Raw genomic sequence first — 16762 nt, forward strand, 5'->3', positions numbered from 1 at the left:
GCCGTCACCACGCAGACAGCGGAGCGTACACACACAGGGTAGCTGACCACAGACACACACTCCTCCGCTACGCACTGTGTGCAGGAGGCAAACATTAGTCAAGCCCTTCGTTTGATTGATTTGTCTCAGAGTGCCTTGTTGTGGTTACAGTGGCAAACACACTGAGACTTTTTCTCTCCGTCACAGGGGAAACGCTAGCGCCCTCTCTGATTGGTCTGCACATCCTGGAGACCGGCCAGCAGATCACGACCCGGAGTTGCCCAACACCAGAGAGCTGCAGGTGGGCATGAGCTCCAGCCCTAAAGCTCCCTCAAGCTGTGGAGAATGGAGGCTGTGTTTCAGCGTGAATTGAGGTTATTCGGTGCTTAACCTTTCCTCTGCTTGTGACCCTCAGCTACACCATATCTCTCCACGGAAAGAGGAACTCCTCCATGTCACAGATTACTTTGCACATGACGTGAGTACACGAAACATCAACACAAAACTTCAAAACAACAACACACACTTTGTAGTAGCTTAAAACCCTACTGCCTTGCATTAAGAAGTCCAAATTTCACAGGCACGTTTGTACTTGTGTATTCATTGTTGTTTATCTTAGGTCCAACAAAAGCGTGTGGGTGCAGCAGTGTGGGTACACCAGGGGCCGGCTGTGCCCGGACCACAACGAGACACGTCTCTACACTGGAAAGAGTGTCTCTACAAGGGTATGTAGTGATGCTTAATCCAGATTTTAAAAAAAAGATCCCTCCATGTTTGCGTTGTGTGTGGAGGTAGAATCCCGTGGGTAAGTGTCTGTAACGCTGTTCCCAGGGGACCCTGCACCTGAGGTCCGTACCCGCTCTACCGGCCCAGGATGTCATCCATCACTTCCGTGTCACTCTGTCGGTCAGTCAACAGTTATATCTTTGTCACATGTATTTCCCTTTTGAATTTACCTAAAGTATCAACTTTCTGGCTGTACACTCTATCTATGATTTTGTTTACATGAGTTTGGTTTTGATACCTGTTTGCTAACATCATATTCTGGATTTTTCCTCCTAAAGAGTGATGTAGGTTGTTCCAGCAAGGAGGAGAACGAAACAACTGCCTTATACTCAGACTACTATTTCCTCATTCAAAGCAGCTGTCAATAAGACACCGAAGGATCTGGTCAAGTGCCTTGTAACAGCAAGCCAAGACTCCACTTATTCAGTCTAGTAGTTATACTTGGTCCTGTTGGAATTGTGTATTTGACACATTCAATCTTGATTTAGCAGGAAGGAGGCTGGTATTGAGACAAGCTTTCTACCACCGTTCATTTTTATTGATGATATTTGAAGTGCTGTAGCGATCACGTTAGAGAACACTGGTTAATGTTTTTATTTTGTTTTAAAATAAATGTATTTTGTCACTGAATATTATCATTGTTGGATTCAGTAAAAAGCCATTTGTAGATGACAACTCTTCATTGCCTTACAATGAATTATTACTGTTTGAAAAGTATAACATCAAAATTAACAACAATAACTGTGCAACTTATTTTGTTTCACTGTTTAAATGTATTTCATACTTAGCACAGACCATAACCACGTATGTACAGCTTACAGTTCAAAAGGCCAGAGGGGACCGGAAATATAACGATGCTTGGTCTATTTTGGTACTCTATTTTCTACTATTCTGTATGTATTAAAAAAATGTGATGTAAGCCTTAAAACATGAAACATCCTTAGTAATAGTTGTATACACTGGAGCAAAGATCATTTGATTCTGTACATTCATGAATAAATAATGGCCGATTCACATTTTAAATATACCTCAAAAGTTCACACTGGCACGTTAAAGGTCTACATATTATGGAAAGTGCTGGAGGCCACAGCTATTACTGGATATGTATTTCTATAAAATATACACTGAATACGCAGAGAAGAAAATACCGTTTAAGAATCTGTGGAGAAGAGAATGGTTTGCTCTCAAACGCCAAAAACCTAAATATTTCCATGTTTATTACACAGACCATACCATTCCTCCCTGAATGTATTTTGGCTGTGCCATGACTCTTGCTCACTTCATTCAGGGATTACATGTAATAAGCATTTCTGGAAACCATATAACTGGAAAAGCGCATAAGAGTTGAAACACTGAATGTTGCATCATCTTCTGGGAAGAAAAGTGTTGTCTAGCAATGACATTTCTCAAAGACACTGGAATGGCCTACACTGTATTGGTTAACTGGATATAATGCAACGATTGCAACTGGCATATCAACTGAGGAGCATATCTTATCGTATAGCTTCCTGCTCGCTCTTTTCCATACACCTTAGCAGATGTAGCACAGATATAAACCATGTGTTAACTATGGGTATTACATTTTTTTAGTCTGTCACCAAACTGATATATTCTCTGTTCAACCAGGTGTATTCTCATTCACATTGATGATCATGCACCAGATAGTTTGATACATGTTCTGGATGTTTCAAACTATTAATTTGTACCTAAGTTTTACACACACAAAAACATGCAGAGTGGACAAACTTTGACTAATATTACAGTATTTGCATTGTGGTAATTTAAATGTTTTCAATTATATATGTTCCTTTGATTCACTAAATACTTTTTAGTATTTTTCCATAATGTGTCCAAGGGGAGCAATAATAAGTTAGTTGAATTGATTGCACTTGAGAACTTTTTAGAACATGCATTTCATTTTTATTATTAATTTGGGGAAACGAGGATGAGTATGACGTTGAATTTGAAACATCAATATGTAAACATATAAGCAGTCATTTAACAAATTATATGTATTATTTGTTATGCACACTATGAAAACATTGTATATTTTTTTCAATATGATTATACGACTTTAATGTCCTATCATAGCTTATTTATAATGCACAAGCAAGCATAGTAAACCCAGCTTAGCTCTTTTTGCACTGTATATATGACATATTATTGCTCTTTCCAGTAAATATAAACTGGTATCAAATAGTCTGATGAACTGCAATGTTTCAATTTGTTTATGTTATATTAATATCTTAACTTTTTTTAATGGAAACAATTTCATTATCAATCAATGTCTCGTCAACGATGGCATGATTTCAAATTTTGGGGGATTTCATGTTATCTTTTTTCATATCTCTTCCTTAATCTGTTCTCTCTTTCCTTCATTGTGTTGTTTAACTGTGTTGTTGTTGTTGTCATTGTTGTCATTGTTGTTGTTTGCCCACATGACCCTTATATGTGTTTTGTCATAAACTGTAATAACACAAACGCATGCTTTCAATAAAGATGTTATAAAAAGCAGAGCTGATTCTTGGCAGTCCTTTGTTGAACATTCTGGATGGAATATTTGCAGCAGAATATTTTGAATCAACAAGCTCTATTATGATGATTTTATTTCATGCACTCTGGCAGCTAATTGAAATACAAAGTACATGTCTTGTCTCTCAAAGACGGTTGCTTTCTTTCAAGATTAATTCTGAATTGTTTTTGTACACACACACACACACACACACACACACACACACACACACACACACACACACACACACACACACACACACACACACACACACACACACACACACACACACACACACACACACACAGTCACGTTAAGACTGTTATAACTGTTATTATTGATCGGTTTAAGAGACAGCCGTCCTCCTTCTCACCACTAGGTGGTAGTACGCGGTCTGACCGTCGCGTAAACGTCAGGAGCGAACCAGGAAGCTGTAGTCAGTACGTGGCCTTTTCCTCTTGGACACCCGTGGAAGGAGTATCTCTGCATTACAAAATGGTACGGTAACATGATCAAAGATGCATTATTTAAGTTTGAGACAAATATGAGTTGCCATATTATACATTATTTCAAGCGTAGCGATTTTCTCTTCATTAAAAGCCATTCGGTCAGAGATATTTTGATTGTATGGGCGACACATACAGGCTAGTGAACGCTCCCGTTCATTCTGGTTGTTGGGCAGAAACAAATCCGCATAACAATCGTTATTTTGCCTTCTTACTGCCTATAGTACCTATAATATGCATTGATTCGGGAACAGTTCAATTGGTTGCTTGTAGCTCCAGGTTGTTGGCAGTGGTTTTGCAGCCTTTTATTGGCTGCAGCCGTCTACTGCTAAACCTGCCACCATCGCCATCATCATGATATCCTAAATGTATTACTCTGAAAATGCATCTCGATTTTAATGTAACTTAGATCTATTTAATTACTTTCAATGCACCTGTCCCACTGCGGTCAGGTGAGCTTAATCCTGTTTTATTTTTTTTTCAATCATCCATGAATTTCTGTTACTGTAGTCCTTTACAGCAGTCTGTTAAGTATCCGTTGCTACCATATCAACTATGGTTAACACTGGCATAGGCCTACTAGTACTGTATTGTTTGAATTTGGTGGTGCACTCTACTTCTTCAATTACTATGGATATATTTGACTGTATTTACCTAAATTGTACTTATGATTACTCCTGGACACTTCAGAAACAGGCACGGTTAGGTAAGGTTAAGGATAGGATAATAATAAATACAATATTGTGTCATAGCACAGGAATATTTCTATATGATAAAGTAACCTACTTTCATTTTCATTCCACACTAAAGATGTCCCCATATTAATTTAACCGCTCCAAACGGTGGAACGCTCCAAACATTAGACCATCAACACTAGTGGATATGTAATGCTCATAGATTTAGTAAGGTAACTTAAACTTGAGTTTGGTGGGTTTTGTTTCTTCCAGCTGTCCACCGTTGTCATACTGATAGAGGTGCAGAGCAGTGTAAACAGTGTCTAAAAATATCAAATGGTTACAAATGGCAGCCCACTTGAGCGGTCAAGTCAGCCCTGGATCCAAATTGAAGATGGTGATTGTTCCTTCCCATGATGCACCTGTGCCCTTCCTTGCAGGAGCTTGAGGCCATGACCAGATACACCAGCCCGGTCAACCCGGCTGTGTTCCCCCACCTCACTGTGGTCCTGCTGGCCATTGGCATGTTCTTCACCGCATGGTTCTTTGTGTATCCTTTCAGGTGTAGAGACACCTTCGTTTCTCCAGCGTTTTGAGATGAGACTATAATGTGTGTAAGAAATATGTCTGTCTATTGTTTAATCATGAAGGTGAATTTGTTGTAGAGGTTTGGAGCTTAAAGTTGGAAAACTCTATAGTCCTTTTATTAAAATTATTTCTTTTATTTTAATTATTTTTTTAATATAAATAATAAATTTTAATGAGGATTTTTAAGTGCCTACTTCATGGAAAGGCAGACAAAGTGACAATAACTCATTACCATTAATGTGTACAATATTGTACCATACCTAATGACGTTAAGTTTGTCAAAAGTAAATGTTTCGATGGTTGGTTTTCTGTGGATGAAAGAGATGAGCCAACATCTTGCATGTGGCTCAGCAGTAATTGAGTTCCCTCCCTTAACCTCTGGTTAGATATGAGGTGACGTCCACGAAGTACACCAGAGATGTGTACAAAGAGCTTCTCATCTCCCTTGTGGCGTCACTATTCATGGGATTCGGTGTACTATTCCTGTTGCTCTGGGTCGGAATATATGTATGATGGTATGTCTTGAGTCCTACACATTATCGTTCAATGGCCTCTGATTATTGTTTTTATATTGTTATTATGGTTAACTGACATGATTTTCTGTATTATTTTGTTGTAGTTTTGTGTGTCAAAGAAAGCAACAACATTCCGGTGGAATCAACATCACACTCAACGGGAAATGGATTTTGGATTTAGTTGGATTTCACGATTGTGGGATCAAGTGGACGTTTTTTTTCATTGAATCAGTAAAAAAATATTTCTAAAATTGTTTGCGTTATGTACTTTTTTAAAACTTTTGGACATTTAAAATGTAATGGGTATCCGTGTAGTCAAGTGTGATACCATAAGCAAGTAAAAATCATTAAAAAAAACTGACTAGAAGTTATCTGTGGAAAGTATTGTATCCTGAAAAAAAAACAACCCCAGACGAATGTTCTGGTTAACAATAAGAGTTGTCTGTTGAAATGAGTCCTGGATATTCAGGGATGCAATTTGATTACTAAAACTAAAAAGTTTATTTGACTAACACAAAAATATAAATATAAAATCTGAAATAAAAAATGGCATCAAACATGTCTCAAGGCAACTATAGGGCAGAACACTGCGTTCCTTCACTGACGAGCTTTAGCGAAGGCCTCACGCAGCCACGGAGAGTCTTCATAGAGTCTGGGGTCGCCCAGGAACTCTGCTGTGCGCTTGTAGAGGTAATAATACAGCACAGCACCTGAGGAGCGCACACACACTGTTACATTAACATTAAGGGCATTTAGCAGACGCTTGTATCCAAAGCGACTTAATAAGTACATTTGTCAGAAGAAGGTGAAACAATATCGCTGTCGGTACAGTAAGGATGTTCATAGTGCCAAGCACCAATAATTATTTGGTTAACTGATTCCCCATATACAACAAAGATAAATAGAATAGGATGCTACACTTAAGTACTATTATTATTTATTTTTTTGCCAGGGCATACATTAAGTGGCAGGATGTACAACATACAATAAGCTGCTTACCTGTCCTCTGGAAAACAAACAGTGCTTGAAGGCCGTTGGTCCAAACAAATCTGTTTGAATCGACCCATCGAAGGGTCTGTAAGTAAAACGCCTGTTAGTTATGAAGCTCAGATTAACATCACACAGGTCACTTACAGTATATGTAACCTCTGAAGCAGCACGCTCTACCTTCACACAAGCTGGTGTGGAGGTAGAGAGCATGTATATTGCAAAGGGGTTATCATTTGAAATCAATTATTCCCAGCTTAAAAGGTTCATGGTTTCGAATCCCAATGGCCGCATTCTATCTTTTGACGAGGTAGGACCAACCTACCTACCAGCCTGTTAATAACATACATGTAAAACATTCCCCTGATGTTGGATGAGTACAAAGGCATCTGCTGAAGGACAATCATACGTGTGACGCTACCATGAGCCAGCAGTGGAGGCAGATGCTGAGAGTCAGGTAGAGGGCGGAGACCCCCAGCAGAGCCCTGAAGCGCTGCAGCAGCAGGGAGACCAGGCCCACCTGGAACACGTAGGTGTTGAACATCAGCAGGAGGATGATGAGCACGTTGAACAGGATGGCAATATCCTGGATGCTGGAATCACATTTCAAAGTATTTGTTATGGTGAGTATTAGATTGAAGGGAAGAATCAATTGTAACCTGGTTGTTTTGAGGCAAACATTTGGACATCAAATGGCCGTCACAATCTGGATTAGCTAGATTATGCAATCTATCTAATTGCTTGAGCTATGGATGAGTCAAATCAATGAGTTAATTCATTGATTTGCACAAGCACAAGTGCATTCAATAGCATCGGTGACTCACGTGAACAGCACCAGCTGATTGACAGGCGCTCCACGAAGGAGTTCACTGAAGGAGTTGACGAAGAGGTCATAGGCCAGCAGGCTCAGCTGAATCAACAGCACCAGGGAGTAGTTGCTAGTCTGGAGCATGGTGGCCTTGTTGTGCCTCAGGACGCGTCCCTGTCGGCTCTATTGGGACCAGAACTGACCTGTCGATGTGTATATAGTGGGCTGTAGTAGGCTAGAGGTCGCCACAAGATGTGACTTTTAGACCGTTTTTCTTCATCCAGTCAGGTTGGTGTTGGAAGGAGTCCTCCGGTTCCCTCTGACAGTATTACAATAATGTGGCATCCCAGGTCACCAGGAAGCTTCTGCGTTGTTTCGACCCGCTGGTCGACATCTCGCCCCCCGCCTCCGTTCAGTCCTGTAGCAACACGTGGGATGCTGCGGGATGCTGTGGTCGTTACCGAACAGACTCCACCTCACCGTCAGTATTTCAAAGTGTACGATCGTAAAGAAGCTCGCACAGCTGCCGCGGACACATCTTGTCGGGCTTATTGGATGACCGACACTGATTTTCTCCAGATCACGTTTGCTATCCCGACAACCGATCCCTTACGTTTAAAGGTATATCCAAAATTACAATCATCAGCCCGAAGATGAACACAACCACACAAAAAAAACATGTACCTAGACAAACTACATAAGGTCACATACGAGATTACGCATCCATGGCGCTTTCTTAAGCATTTCCGGGTTTTCTATGGCAACGCTTCTTCGTACCGTGGAGTTTGTGATATTTGCGCAGCAAATGAGTTTGGTTTCTTCTATATTTGCTGTATGAGCTACACTAAGCTTTACGGTGAAACTAATTTCCACACAACAGCGCCGCCCAGTGGCTGGAGAAGATGCGTGTGTTAAGGTGGATGGTGATCAAAGGTGGCGCAAACACACTCACACACAGCTGAAGGTCCGGCGCGTCGGAGGTGAGCATGCAAAGTTTGTAAATCGCAACTATTTATTTAATAGTAGGTAATTTATTGATCTCGTGTACCCACCTCATCTGAAAGTTAGTTCTTCATAGCGTTTATTGGTGTCAGGTAACGTAGTATTATTTTTCTATGGATTGCTGTATTTAGATAGACGATACTTTTCATTGCTCTATCGACTCGTAGGCTATCCGTAATTTAAACATCTATTGTTTCTTTATGAAGTCCAAACAAAACGTTTGTTTTGTACCTTGTTTTGACCAGTAAGGGAAGGTCAGGTAGCGACCCAGCGACTTGGCCTGGCCATAGACTGCTCCTCCAGCGCATGGTGTGTTCCCTACCCGCTCCGTCTGGGACCCAGTGGGCCAGGATATCATGTCTTTGTGTAAATGTAGGGCATTTAAGGCACCTCACAACGGGTGTTTAAGTGTTTTTAAAAGTTACATTGCTGCTTGAACACTCACAGAGTTTGAGAAAGTGTAAATGTTTACATAGGTGTTATCTTGATAACTCCTCCCTGGACTCCAGCTCATTTATAAACCTTTTGAGACTTCAGATATGCCACTGGACATATTCATGTCGAAGAACAGTGCTATTCTACATACCTGAAACTTCACTACTAGTAGGCTAATTCTCAATATAGTTATAACAGAAACGTTTTACTTGAAATATGTTTTTGTGCCACAGTACAGCATAAATCACAGAAACGAATTTCTTGTTCTGTGGTTTTCCAAACAAAATGGCCTGCAACCAGGCTATCATGGAAATAAAAACCATTGCAAATGTTTTATTTGCATCTCGTTTCCCTCATTGTCCTCATCCTCCCTCCCTTCGAAGAACAAGACTCGTCCGTCACCTCATAGGACTAAATCCTGTTGTTATTCTTTTTCTTTTTTCTTTTCTTTTTTTTTTACCATACATGCCCACATCCTGGTTGTTAGTGACCAATACATTTGTATAACATTTGTCAACGAGGCAAATTGCTCCTGATTATGTGTTTAGAAACTAGGGTAGACCATAGGTTTAGGATAACCTTAAGTAAAGTTAAAAAAAAAAAAATATATATATATATATATATATATATATATATACATACAGTGTATATATATATATTTATTGGCCATATCTATAGCTTGCCAAAGTTCAGATTTACCATGCATCAATTCAGCGTACACTGGTAACAGCTGCTACCAGCAGCAGAGAGTGCTCACAGCACCTTTTGGCTCTGCTCCCACTTGTGTTTGACAAGGGCGCATGCATAGCACCAGGCCTATGTCTGACCTCAAACACGGAAAACAAACACATTTAAATGGATCTCCCTTCATCCACTAAAAGGAATGGTGGCTTTTGCTTTAAATGACAGATGCAAGAAATACTCATTGGCTTTTTGGTTGAATCAATAACTTAATAATAACTAATATATTAACTAGACACTAATTTAAGGACAGCACATGTCTCTTGCGATAAATAACAAATTCCACTATGAATGACATTCAGCTTCCGTTGTTTGGCCCCTAGAATGTAATTTGGCCATATGGCTTTTTTTTTCCACCGGCTGGAACGCATCGGTGTAAAGGACATGAAAAGGGTGTCCTAAGTCAGTAAGTTAGACAAGCTCTTCATGACAGGCAGTGAATGAGCAAACACATTTGATTGTACAAGACCAGACCTCTTTGTTTGTTTTGCTCCTCAAACTCTGCCTTTGTCACACATTCTTTATTATTATTCCTCACCGTCGGTTTCACTGGTACTGGTTCACTGTCCTGGTTCACTGTCCTGGTTCACTGTCCTGGTTCACTGTCCTGGTTCACTGTCCTGGTTCACTGTACTGGTTCACTGTCCTGGTTCACTGTACTGGTTCATCAGCACAGCGCGGACAGACAGTTTTCGTTAACGTTCCTGTCAAGACAAGCGGAGTACCATCGGTGAGCTAACCCGTCACTCTTCGACAGCAATGTCCAAGTGGCTCAGCGACGGAGAGGTGCTGGTGGGGCAGGGCAGCGGAGAGGTGTCCTCATGGAGCCCCAGGTCCAGGGGCCCCTCCGCTGGGGGCTCCGTGTCCAGCCCAGTCCGAGCGCGGTTGTCTTCACCCAGGGCCAGGGAAGCCATGCCTCACCAGGAGCCACAGACCATGGACAAAGCCAGGGAGCTGTTTGTTCTTTGTGATAAAGAGGGCAAAGGATTCATCACCAAGAGAGACATGCAGGTAAAGCGCTGCTGGAGGAATACAATTCAAATATCATGGTTTACATTTTTTATGTGAAATACTGTTGTTCCTCGTTGTGCTTAGCGACTGGAAGGAGAGTTACCACTGTCCCTGGATCAGTTGGAGGACGTTTTCGACAGTCTCGACAGACAGAGTAATGGATTCCTCACTCCTGTGGAGTTTAACGCGGGCCTTGGTGAGTGGGACGGGCTCTTGACACTCACAAGATGTGACTGTCTATTTACATAGTGTGCTGTTTACACAGACAGTCAAGTGGCTAGGTGTGAGGCAAAGTACACAACAGGCAAAGCCTTCCTGTAGGCAATTATGAGCTGGCTGCATAACCCTTATACTGTTCACTGTTCAAGTGTAGAGCCTCAATTACATAAATAAACGAATCATTTCACTATACTATGTTGTCCTTTTCTATTAGGAGGAATCATGGTGCTAGACGAGAGCTTAGACCAAAGCCAGGATGAGGGGCGGGCTCAGCCAGACCCTGTGGACTGGAACCACGACCCCGGAGTCATCCGGTTTGTAAACTTGCTGATGGAGTTGGGAGCAGACAGCCTCTTCAAAAAGTAAGACCTTGCCCTTGAAATGATTAGTGTCATCACTTTCTAACCCACCCAATGTCTAACTTGCCTAACTTACTCCGATATGGCTTTTGAATTATGACCAAAGGATGGCACAAAACGTACAGTCTTTTGTACGTTTAGTATTCATATTTTATTTAATGTAGACAATAAACATAAAACGCAGACATTCATTATTTGGAAGAAACCATGTACTGCAGTTTGTATACATGTGACATGAGTCATGAGACATGAGTCTCCCAAGCCATCCTGACTTTGTCTGTTGTGCTGTGTGTGTGTGTTTGTTTGGTGTAATGTGGCAGTCAGTGGGAGGTGTCCTCCTTATGGTGTGAACTGCAGAGGGAGAGACCGGAGCTCCTCACTGTCCTGGACAACATCCTGGTCCACGCTGTGGCCGTCGTGCAGGACAGCACCAAGGAGAAAGACAGCCTGGAGCAGGCCCTGCGCAGGTTCCCACTAGTACCAGACTCAGCTGCATGTCCCAGGCTCCGCTGCATGTCCACTTGCACATACAGTCTGTGCTCAAGGGTCCATGTGTGTTTACCGATGTTCCCTCTGCGTTTGATCTCACGTAGCTCCGTTTGGCTTGTTCTAGGCGAGAGAGCGAGCACGATCGCACAGTGCAATCCATATATGAAGAAATGGAGAGCCAGTTGAAGGCGGAGAGGGAGAAACAAAAGACCCGGGTAGGCTCCTTTTTTTGTGTGTTGTCCCCACTGCGTACAAATGACCAGCCAGTTAATGAGGCTGTTGCCTTATCCAGGACAGTATTAAACAGTGGGAGAGAGGACAACATCTGGAAGCGGAGCTGAGCATGCGGGAGCAGGATCTGGAGAGCAGTCTGGCCAAGCAGAGGGAGGTAGGCATCCCAGCAGGCCTCCTGACGCCCACCAGTGTGCTACACATTGTTAATAGCAGCTGGTCAGTTTAGTGCTCTCCTAATACCAATAACAAAGGCTTGTATCAACCGATTGTTTGGTATGTTATATAAAAAATGCAATAGTTTTTGGCGGCTATACATTTTGTTAGAGCAATAGAAACACGATAAGCGTTCAAGGGTGTCTGAGGCATAAGGCCTCCTGGGAAGCCTTGGTTCAGTGAAGGAGATGTGGCCCGTGTGTTTATACCAAGCTGGAGGGCAGTGTCCGTGCTCTGAGCTGTGAGCAGGCCGACGTCAAGGAGCAGAAGCAGCAGGTACAGAGCCTCAACGTTCGGCTCCGGGAACAGCTGGAGTCCACCAGGGAAGAGCTGCAGGCCGCCAACAGACAGCTCAGCCTGGTGCACGCCACAGCGGCTCAGGAGCTGGACGCCAAGAAACGGTGAGGTTCCTCTCTGAAAGTGTTTGATGATTATAATGATAATTATAATTAACAAGTTGTTCTTCACTTCCACAACTCGGTATCATAAAAATCGGTGTCGTTCAATAATATTGTGTGCCTACTTTTATTTAGAAATGTGTTGAAGGTGTCTAGAAACATTCAAAAGGAGAAAGAAAGCCTTTTAAGACAACTTGACATTCTGAGGTAAGCGTGTACATCAGGTCTGCTGGTGATAGTGCTGGTGATAGTAATATGATAGGCCTGAACTGAATTAAACTAGCATTTCCATCAAGTCAATGAGATTCAGCCCTGATTTACTGTGTTTTTCTATGCTTTACCTCGCAGGGACATGAACAAAAGGCTGAGAGACGAGACGGACACCCAGCAGGCCCAGAAGAGGGTTAGTCCTCGACGCACTGTCTTTACCACTCTACCAAAACCCAAATATTACTGCCATTAAACAATACTTCTCCCAGTCACAAAGGTCTTCCCTTTGTTGATCATTATTTCATTTGTTTTGAGTGTTATTTAGTTATTTAGTCAACTCAATAACTATGCAGATGAACCAGATTGCCTGTCTTGTGTGAACAGTTTCTGGTTTGTGTTATGTTTGAGTGATGTAAATAAGGATTGTATTCTGCTGCTTAACAGAACCGTGTATTTTGTTTAATTTACTATGAGTTTGAACCAGGAGGAATGGAAATGGTCACTTTATAGTCCACTTTGGATTGAATGCTACTGCACAGATAAAAAATGTAACAACTATGGTTGAAGGGTTGTTGTACCTCAAATAGCTCACTGTCAAAACAACTACAATTGTACAAACTGTAACAAAAAACTGTTTCATGTAGAATGCTGTTAATATGCCATCATCTGTTATTCAATTATGAGTACTATGTACTGTAATAAATTAAGCTATTGATGTATTGGACTTCTTGCTTGATTACAGGTTTACACACAAATAACAATTCAAACAAGATATAAACAATATCTCGCAATGCACGCAAACATACAAATCACCTAGAAATACCAATATATTAATATCCTAATAAACCATTGCTCTGCCTTAATCTTCAAAACCCTTTCACGTTTTTCAGAGCCCCATCCTAAAGGTTTTGCGGAAGCAAGGGTCTTTAATAGGCAACTACATACTTCAGGAAAACCCAATGAAAAGGTGTGTGTGAAACATACAGTTTGACCAGCCGTAACAACTGCTCTGCCTCGCGGACTAATTGTGTGTCCAATCGACTTTAAAGACAGCTGAGCTCCGCCAGGCAGCCTGAGCAGGAGAGGGAAGAACACGCAAACCTCCCCAAAAGACGACATTCATCCAGTGCTCAGGGGTGTCAACACGATGCACACATTAAGGTAGCGCAAATATTTGTTCCCTGCAAACAGAAAATAATTTATTGCGTGACAATTTGATGAATGATCTCGCCTGCACAGTAATCCTTCGCTGCAGCCGGTGGGAGTAGGAGAATGTGTGTCTGGTGTGTTATCATATACAAACAACCCCTGATTGAACATTTCTGTTGAAGTAAACCTGAACTGTGGTCACTCCTTCTGACCTCCAGAGGCCACTGGTTAGTCCTCAGCGAGTGTTCAAGGTGGTGTTCCTGGGGAACTCTGGAGTGGGGAAGACCTCGTTCATCCGTCATTACTGCACCGGTCACTTCTCCAACACTCTGAGCTCCACTGTGGGTAAGGCCCCTGGGTCTGACGTCGCACTCTTCCGTGGATTTCTAGCCAGCTGTGTTCAGTAAAGAACATACGTCTGCTGTGTAATGCATCAGCCCCTCTGTTCCAGGGATAGATTACCAGATGAAGAACATCACTCTGGACTCCATCAACGTGGTCCTGCAACTCTGGGACACTGCGGGACAGGAGAGGTAGGTATGTTGCGTGTGTGATGCATTTATTGCAAGTATTCTGTGTTTTTCAGGTAATAGGCCTACCTACTATGCGTTTTAGATATTTGGCCTACCTATCCCTTGTGTTTCAGGCATTAGGCCTACCTATTCTACATGGTTCAGGCATTAGGCCTACCTATTCTACATGGTTCAGGTATTAGGCCTACCTATTCTGTGTTTGAGGTATTAGGCCTACCTATCCCTTGTGTTTCAGGTTATTAGGCCTACCTATTCTATGTGTTTGAGGCATTAGGCCTACCTATTCTACGTGGTCCAGGTATAAGGCCTGTACCAATCCCTTGTGTTTCAGGTTATTAGGCCTACCTACTACGTACTCGAGGTATTAGGCCTACCTAGCTGAAGTGTTTCAGGTATTAGACCTACCTATTCTACGTGGTGCAGCTATAAGGCCTGCCTACTATGTATTCAAGGTATTAGGCCTACCTATTGACGTGGTCCAGGTGTCACCCTGCCTCTGAGTTCAGGTACCGCAGCGTCACTCAGCAGTATTACCGTAAGGCTGACGGGATCCTCAGCATGTATGACATCACCGACGGTGACTCCTTCCTGGCGGTCAGAGAGTGGCTGGACTGTGTACAGGTTAGTACAGGTGCTCTGACACTCAATCAACAGTGGAACAGGTGTTTAAAGAAGAAGCTGTATGTACTGTACTTAATCATACAATCATCAGAGAATGCTACAGCCAGTATTTTCGGGCTTTCAAGGAGGATTTCAAGACTGATGCCACATGTGCTGGTTTATAATTTTTGAACACTAAATAAATTGCAAAACATATACATTAGCTATGACATTAACATTGTCAAATTCTAATCATTGCTAAATGTTGCTCTCGGCTCCTTATGCGCTTGTCTTCCCCAACCTGGCGACCCGCGTGTACTTCGGGTCTGGGGAGACGGTGCCGAGCACAACTTTCCACTAGTGTGAACTTGGACTGCAGTACCCATTTTCAACCCTTGGTGTCAGTGTTACGTCTTGTTTCTGATAATCATTAAAAATATTACCAACGATTGCTTTAGGCATGTTCCTTTACACATTCCAAAACGTCTGTCAGTCGTTTGGGAGTAGCTTTGCTCTGTGTTTCCTAATATAACTCCTATTTGAGAGTATCTTTGACGTGTTCTCAGTGTCTTCCAGGAGAGGAAATGTGAGGGAGCGGTGCTGATGCTTCTTGGCAACAAGGAGGACCTGGCGAATGACACGAGCAGGAAGGTGACGAGGCAGGAGGCCCACAGACTTGCAGAGGTGAGCAGCTATGTTTTGATTTAGGGTTGTTTTGTTTTTTTTACTGCAGAAACCATAAAGCAGCTTACTAAATGGACTTAACTGTGATGATGTGTGCAGGATCACCAGGCTGAGTTTTATGAGTGCAGTGCCAGGAGTGGATACAACATAGAAACACTGATGTCAGAGCTGGCCCGGTACGGTATATACGATATATGTGTTTACATCTCTGTACATTTTGAAGCAAAGATGGGTGGATGTGATAAATCATTAGTTAATGGCCTACTGAATAAACAATAACTGTTGATCATGAAGTCACTCTGTGACTTTTGTATGCCTTTTGGAGAGAAAAAATAATTTCAGTTAATGTCGGTTGACATGAAGTTAACAACAGTTTAAGAGATATAGTGAACTGTACTGTAAAGAAAGCATACATAGTTAATATGATGGATGGAAACGGAACTAAATTTCTCTCTCCATAGGATGCTAGTGGCTCAGCAAGACCGCCAATGTAATGACACACTGACACTCGCTGAAAACACTGCTACAAGAAGCTGCTGTTGATGGACCAAACAGCACCTTGTGAAAGCACAATGGTTGGATTGGAAGGACTGGATCAGATGACTATTCACAGTGTTTAATGTATAGATGTATGCATTAATGTACATATATTAACCTAACAATTGTTAGTGCTTGGCACTTGGTTCTATGAACATCCTTACTGTACCGACAGCAATATATTGTTTTTCTTTCTTCTGACAAATGTACTTATTGTATGTCACTTTGGATAAAAGCGTCTGCTAAATGCCCTAAATGTAAATGTAAATATGTATGTATGACTCATATTTCTTTAAAATATTTATATTGCTTTGACTATATTATGTAATCCAATACAGTAAAACATATAGTGTCTACAAGATGACTTTGTCTTCATTAATAAGATGTGGCAGATTACTATACATATACAGATTACTATACATGTAATAAATGTATTTGTCCAATGCCTCACCCACGATCCATGTCCCAAAATCACCAGCTGGAGGCAGCCCTGCTCTCGTGACATCTTGGGCTGTGGCTATATCCAACCCATCCACTGGTCTGCCAGTAGAAAAACAGACTCTCCCGCCCAGTGGACCCCGGCCAGAGCTCCA

At 41.9% G+C, this 16762-nt stretch overlaps 4 protein-coding genes across 8 annotated transcripts in view; 3 read left to right on the plus strand and 1 right to left on the minus strand.

Annotated features, from left to right (window-relative positions):
* myrf (myelin regulatory factor) overlaps positions 1-3221 on the plus strand; it is a 24177-nt gene extending 20956 nt beyond the window's left edge. For all 5 annotated transcript variants that reach the window (XM_084477462.1, XM_084477466.1, XM_084477463.1 and 2 more), the window contains 6 exons: positions 1-38; positions 187-280; positions 395-457; positions 599-704; positions 811-885; positions 1044-3221. The exon at positions 1-38 is cut by the window's left edge and continues 193 nt beyond it. In XM_084477462.1, the coding sequence (XP_084333588.1) occupies positions 1-38; positions 187-280; positions 395-457; positions 599-704; positions 811-885; positions 1044-1133 (466 nt within the window). In that variant the 3' untranslated portion in view covers positions 1134-3221. The remainder of the gene's footprint in view (positions 39-186; positions 281-394; positions 458-598; positions 705-810; positions 886-1043) is intronic.
* Positions 3222-3706: 485 nt separating this feature from the next.
* Positions 3707-5927, plus strand: tmem258 (transmembrane protein 258). Its single transcript, XM_084477028.1, has 4 exons — positions 3707-3775; positions 4898-5007; positions 5432-5560; positions 5665-5927. The coding sequence occupies exons 1-3, from the start codon at positions 3773-3775 to the stop codon at positions 5556-5558; spliced, it is 240 nt and encodes a 79-aa protein (XP_084333154.1). The 5' UTR covers positions 3707-3772; the 3' UTR covers positions 5559-5560; positions 5665-5927.
* Positions 5928-6032: 105 nt separating this feature from the next.
* On the minus strand, positions 6033-7721 carry tmem138 (transmembrane protein 138). Its single transcript, XM_084477231.1, has 4 exons — positions 7372-7721; positions 6969-7140; positions 6560-6635; positions 6033-6270 (listed from the first exon to the last, which is right to left on the minus strand). The coding sequence occupies exons 1-4, from the start codon at positions 7497-7499 to the stop codon at positions 6158-6160; spliced, it is 489 nt and encodes a 162-aa protein (XP_084333357.1). The 5' UTR covers positions 7500-7721; the 3' UTR covers positions 6033-6157.
* A 559-nt stretch (positions 7722-8280) lies between these two features.
* On the plus strand, positions 8281-16219 carry cracr2b (calcium release activated channel regulator 2B). The gene is made up of 18 exons (XM_084477812.1): positions 8281-8335; positions 10291-10544; positions 10629-10740; positions 10978-11125; positions 11443-11589; positions 11736-11826; positions 11904-11999; positions 12272-12459; positions 12592-12663; positions 12805-12859; positions 13557-13637; positions 13720-13827; positions 14034-14160; positions 14267-14348; positions 14855-14969; positions 15525-15632; positions 15732-15808; positions 16094-16219. The coding sequence occupies exons 2-18, from the start codon at positions 10293-10295 to the stop codon at positions 16173-16175; spliced, it is 1941 nt and encodes a 646-aa protein (XP_084333938.1). The 5' UTR covers positions 8281-8335; positions 10291-10292; the 3' UTR covers positions 16176-16219.
* The last annotated feature ends 543 nt before the right edge of the window (positions 16220-16762 follow it).

This window comes from Micromesistius poutassou (genome assembly GCF_964030765.1).
Source record: "Micromesistius poutassou genome assembly, chromosome: 13".
Lineage (NCBI taxonomy): Eukaryota > Metazoa > Chordata > Actinopteri > Gadiformes > Gadidae > Micromesistius > Micromesistius poutassou.